The 6,283-nt window shown below is 45.0% G+C and overlaps 1 protein-coding gene across 1 annotated transcript; it reads right to left on the bottom strand.

The window, feature by feature from the left end:
• Positions 1-3,460: 3,460 nt before the first annotated feature.
• Positions 3,461-4,182, bottom strand: LOC119977545 (claudin-4-like). The gene has a single exon (XM_038818602.1). The coding sequence runs from the start codon at positions 4,180-4,182 to the stop codon at positions 3,511-3,513; it is 672 nt and encodes a 223-aa protein (XP_038674530.1). The 3' UTR covers positions 3,461-3,510.
• Between the last annotated feature and the right edge of the window lie 2,101 nt (positions 4,183-6,283).

The raw sequence follows: 6,283 nt of genomic DNA, 5'->3' as shown, positions 1-6,283 counted from the left end.
TGGCAATCCTAATGAACACATTTCTCTACAAGTGCAAAATGCTGGCCCAAAAATATCGGAACAACTTGGTCACTGTTTCTAAATGGGAAAAATGGAATGCGGCATAGATCACCAACCTCCATTTTAACACAAGTGACCAAGGCTTCTCCAGTCGCCACTACTTGGATGTTAGGGGAAATGTCTGTGTCGATCGTCAGATGTGTAATGTATCCTGTTTCCAGATCCTGGAATAGGGCAGTGTCTTGGACCAATAGTTCTTTGACAATCATTAGGCAATGACCTTGAAATGCCAAGATGATTTGTATCTGTCCATTTCTTTAGTTGCCAAATAAAACAAGAGAGTTATTTATTTGCATAGTTTCAGCTCTGTACCATGGTGTACAAAAAGACACTCAATCCTTGTTCATTCTATATATGCCCTGAGGAAATTCACCCCCAGCAATTGTACAGCCCTTTCTAGATAAAGCTGTCACTTCTTTAGGGGTTGAAGGCCTGCATGTCACCTTTTCCAAAAAAGGTCTACCTCTCTGAAGGTTTCATAGGCACAGTCCTCTCGTTGCTTTTGGTTTAGCGTTGCACAACAATGGTGAGCCTGTAAACTCACCCGCCATGAGCGACAGATTTTGCTTTATGGGAGATAATTCCCCATAACCCGTGGAGTTGTTGCTTCACCCTCCAATTGCATGTCTCAAGGAATGAGTCGGCAAGGTGTCCCACAACCCAACGCTTTCCGGAACTTATGTCAGCAAGTCCACATTGAAGGTCATGATAGCATCACTTCACCCTGTTGTCAAATGAATGGATCATTGCATCACATTTGCTCACCTCTTCAGGAGAGATTGCTGTTTGTAACAAGAGGAAAGATACCTGCATAAGCACAACCCAGTGATTTAAATAAATATCTGAAAGTATCCCGATTAGACACGGCAGGCTGTAGATCAATAGACACATGTACTATTTGGAAGCTTTCCTGTATCTCCTTTCAGCTAATGATCTTAAGGACCTTGCTACCAAACGTGGCGGCCTAATGGAAAGCAGGTGCTCATCCAGAACCGCTATTCTTTTGGGAGATGACAATGTCTCACATTCTTATTTCCTGGGACTGCTACATAGGTTCTCTCTGGTACTTAGCAGAGTCAGATCTGTGTGACCTATCCTGTTGACTTCTCGCTTTCCTCCCGTTTTATGTTTCCATGGCCAGGATTTTATGGTTCACCTGATGGGATATTATGGACCCGCCGAAGTAAACAGGAATTTAAATGGTCTGCCACTCCACCAAGGGAAGACACACCATGGCGGACCTTAAAATCCTGGCCATTGTTTTCATTTATTTCATTTAGTCTCAGGAGGTTGGCATTGCTGGCAAGGCTGGCATTGATGGCATATCCTCATTTGCCCTGAGAAGGTGGTGGTGGGCCTTCTTGAACCAGTGACAACAGTTCTGATCGAACTGTGTGGCTCACTTCACCACCTCAGAGGCCACTTAAGAATCAACCACTTTGGTGTGGGGTCTGGAACGACACATAGGCCCAGCCAAGGTAAGGACAGCACTATTCCAACCCTAAAGGACAATAGCAACCCAGTTGTTTTTTAGGAATGTCTATCGGCTTCATATTTACTCTTACTGGGACCAGCTTTTATTTCCAAATTTTTCAAACTGAATTCCTAATCCACTGCTCTAACTGCGTTGCTTTTTTTGTCTCACATATTTTTCCGTCTCTTCCTGAAATTGGTGACTCTTTCTGGATTAATCTAACTTTTATGTCTGCCGGATGTGGATGCCGGACAGTGGTCATACAGTAAGACCACACTTGGAGTATTGCGTGCAGGTTTGGTCTCCCTACCTCAGAAAGCCATGATGTGGAGATGCCGGCGTTGGTCTAGGGTGGACAAGGTAAGAAGTCTTACAACACCAGGTTAAAGTCCAACAGGTTTGTTTCGAATCACTAGCTTTCGGAGCACAGCTTTCGGAACCCACCTCTTCATTCACCTGCGCTCCGAAAGTTAGTGATTCGAAACAAACCTGTTGGATTTTAACCTGGTGTTGTAAGACTTCTAACCTTACCTAAGTAAAGATATACTTGCAATGGAGAGAGTGCAGTGGAGATTCACTAGGCTGATACCGGTGTAGGCAGGACACTCCTATGAAGAGAGATTGGTTCGACTGGGTCTGTATTCACTAGAGTTTCGATGAATCAGAGAAATTATTGAAACATAAAAATGGTCTATCCCAGGGTATGGGATAGACCATTTAGAGCTGATATAAAACTTTCTTCACTCAAAGGTTAGGAAACCTGTGGAATTCTCTACCACAGAAGGTTGTGGAGATCAAGCCACTGAATGTATTCAAGAAAGAGATGGATTTTCTTTGAGATTTTAATGTCATCAAGGGGTATAGGGAGCAAACGGGAATATGGCATTAAGATCGAGGATCAACCATGTTTGTATTGAATGGCAGAGCAGGTTCATAGGGCCGAATGGCCTACTCCTGCTACAAGTTTCTATGGGTGGAATTCTCTGGCCATTGGGATTATCTGTTCCCGCCGGGGGTGCAGGTTTCCCAATGGCGTGGGGTGGCCTCAATGGGAAATCCCAGTGACAAGCGGTGGGAGTAGAGAGTCCCACCACCAGTGAGTGGTTGCCGCTGTTGGGGACCGGAGATTCCAGCTCTATGTTTCTATGTTACAATACTGGCCCAATAACCCAGCAATAAAGTACTAATACTTTTAATAAGTCTGTTACTCTATCGCAATATCTCTTTCAAAACGTCATTAAAAACCTAGCTTACTTCAAAAATACCCTTCAGCGAAGAAGCTCTTCTACCTACTCCTACCCGGTCAGGACTAAATACGACTGGAGTCCCACTTTTAATGTCTTTAGTAGAAATTTATATAGCGCTTGCCTAGCTTCAGGGTGTCCCAAAGCACTTCAAAGGCAAAGGTGTGCTTTCTGATGTGTGATTACTGTTGTTACATAGGAAGTGGCTAATGGAGTCACTCAACTGTAATAATAAACATTTAAGATAAAAGCATTTCACTCCCGATTTAGGACAATAATTGCCGGCAATGCCAGGATTACCTGCACCTTGTGAACAAACCATTTAAAGCAACAACATTGAAGGGGGGGGGGGGGGGCAATGGAACAAGACTCTCAATATCTAAATGCAAACATTTTCATCAGGAGTCACTGCACCCTAATCAAAAGCCAAAGCCGAGGTTGGTTTGGATGTTTTTATCTTCTCTAGCATGTCTGCAGCCTCTGAGGTCAACAGTGGTGAGTGCGCCAGTACCCCAATTGAGATGGACACCGGCAATGTCCTGCTTGCAGGGTCAATATCACATGAGGCCAGTGGTCAGTGGGAGAGACAATTATTTCATTACTGCGGTGCTAACCATTGAACAGACTCAGAACTATAGCTCAATATCAAAACAAAATAAAGGAGTGAGAACAACTGCTGAAACGTGTCACCATTACAGATGAGGAATGTCACTCGGAGTTCAAGTCGGGAGTTCAGACATATTCCTTGAATGAATAACCAGCTGCAGGGTTCCGAATCGGTACTGAAGACTGATTTGCTGTGCAACTCTTCCGATAGCCTTGTGTGTACTCGCTGTCAGTGGGGTAAGAGCAACAGAGAAGGCCCCCTCCAAAACCAAGGAAACAGGTAGCAGACCAGCCCACATAAAGGGCATCTCCCAGTTCCCGCTTCAGACTCTCTGGTACCAGTGGATTGTAAAAATCTGTGATAATGTTGTGTGCCACCCATGACACAGGAACCAAAACACACAGCCCAGCCAGGATGAAAAAGGAACCAGCAACAGTGGATGCATAACCCTTCAGCCTGCGTTCATTGTCGGCGCAATGCGTACACTTCATTCCCACTGTCGATACCATGATGGCTAGAAGTCCCAAGGAGATGGCTAGACACATGAGTGCTCTTGCCATCTGCAAGTCCGCGGAGAGGTCCAGCGTGGAGTCGTAACTATCACATACCAACCTGCTCAATGTCTGTTGGTAGACACAGGTCATCCAAATCCCTTCCCATATGATCTCTGTATTCAGTATGGTGCTTCCAATAAATGGTGTGATCTTCCACTGTGGCATTCCTGTAACTGCGCAGACACATATCCATCCTACTATCCCGATGAGGAACCCAAGGAATTCCAGGACGGTGCTAGCCATTGTCTTCACAATTCCACCTGTCTCTCTGTTGTTCTGCCTCTCTATCTTTCTCTTTTTTTCTCTCTCCCTTTGTCTGTCTGTCGTTCTGCCTCTCTCTCTTTCTCTTTTTCTCTCTCTCCCTTTATCTCTCTGTCGTTTTGCCTCTCTCTCTTTCTCTTTTTCTCTTTCTCTAATATTCAATCTCTTTCAGTGTCTCCCTTTCTGTCCAATTTCTCGCTCTTTCTCCTTATCTGTATCTCTTTGTCTCGGTCTTGCTCATGATTTTAGTCTCCGGTTTACTCTCTCTGACTCTCTTTCTCCGACTCTCTCTATTCTCGCCTCTGATTTTCGCTCCGTGTTTCTCGTCTCTTTCTGTCCCTTCCTTTCTGTCTACCTGTTTGGCACTTCAGTCCGATTTCAGGGTTCTTCAGTGGATGTTGTTGCCCAGATGACGCCTGCACATTCCAGGTTAAAACCAGTTAGTGAATGTCAAGAAAAGTACTTGAACCAGAATAAAGATGTTAGATATTGCAGACTGATCTCTGCGCGCAAGGAGAAACTTGAATGATGCAGCCAGCAACTCGTAGAACTGTATCAGCCTCGGATGTCAAAGGATGGATTTCTGTTCGGGAGGGAGGGTGGGGTGATAGAGCATAATGAGATGGGGGAAACAATGACATCAAATGGAGTGGTAACTAAACAGTTGAATTAGAATTAGAACATCGAAGCACAGAACAGGCCCTTCGATACTCTTATTAAGGGGCTGTTAAGTGCAGATGCTACCACTTAAATCTGAAGCCAGATAAAATTACCCTGGCATTTTATTAAATCTAACTTAAAGAAGTCATGACGCAAGTTTTCAGATAGTGCCTCACAATTAATTAAAACAATTCACAACAAATGCCTTTGACTTTAAAAGAGATGAGAAGTGATGAAAAGGGAGCACATGATTGCAAAATATTTGTCTTTCAAAGTGAGATCTATTTCGTCCTAAACTCCCCATGAATGTGTTTCGACTAGTAAAAACTGAGTGATCATTACTCTTGAATGAGCCTAGACAGTGATTGTCCATTGGTTATTGAAATGCAGAGGCCCTGACAGATCAGCCAGGCCCCACAATCACTCACTTTCACTTTCACATCACGTTCCATTGGAATAGGGGCCAGGATTAGGATCCTGAATGATATTCCTCTCCCCAACCCGACAGCTGCTAAACCGCTGACTGAGATGAGTTAGTTCAAAGGCTGCAATGGTTGAAATCTAAATCTGGAAATTTATGAGGGATAAATTCTCCTCCCAACCCACCCTATCCCATCTCATTAAAGTCTCATTCTCTATCGGAGTGGGAATCATTTCCAACCTGTACTCTCAATTAAATTATATCCTTCGTTATGCGGTTACACAGAAAGAAATGTATCACTAACAAACATTGTTCAGTTATTGACAATGGTTTATCTGACAAGCAGGTGTACATAAATGTTAATGAAACTTCAACGCGAGACGTACAAAATATATATAGAACATAGAACATAGAACAGTACAGCACAGAACAGGCCCTTCGGCCCTCAATGTTGTGCCGAGCCATGATCACCCTACTCAAACCCACGTATCCACCCTATACCCGTAACCCAACAACCCCCCCCCCCACCCCCCCCCCACCCCCCCCCCCCACCCCCCCCCCCACCCCCCCCACCCCCCCCCACCCCCCCCCCCACCCCCCCCCCCACCCCCCCCCCCCACCCCCCCCCCCACCCCCCCCCCCCCCCACCCCCCCCACCCCCACCCCCAACCCCACAAGGTGTGTTGGGGAGACTCACCTTAAGGAGGTTTCCTGCAGAAGGTCTCAACCTATCCTGAATTTAAAACGAAACCAAGTGCTTAAAATCACCGTGGCCTTCTGAACTTCTGTCACGGTTGCCAAAGGTTACCTGCTTCATCATGGAATGAACCCCCAGATGCTGTCCCAGTTCAGCCTCACAGAATCTTCCATGAGATATGGTGGATGTTAAGTCTATGAGTTATTAATATCCTGATCAGAAATTCCTTTTGTCCATTATTTTAATGATCATCGTAGCCCGGTTAATGAATACCCCTGTTGAAATATTAGTATCCTACAACTGTG

This window comes from Scyliorhinus canicula, chromosome 1 (genome assembly GCF_902713615.1).
Source record: "Scyliorhinus canicula chromosome 1, sScyCan1.1, whole genome shotgun sequence".
Taxonomy (NCBI): domain Eukaryota; kingdom Metazoa; phylum Chordata; class Chondrichthyes; order Carcharhiniformes; family Scyliorhinidae; genus Scyliorhinus; species Scyliorhinus canicula.
This window is presented reverse-complemented; position numbering and strand designations above follow the sequence as displayed.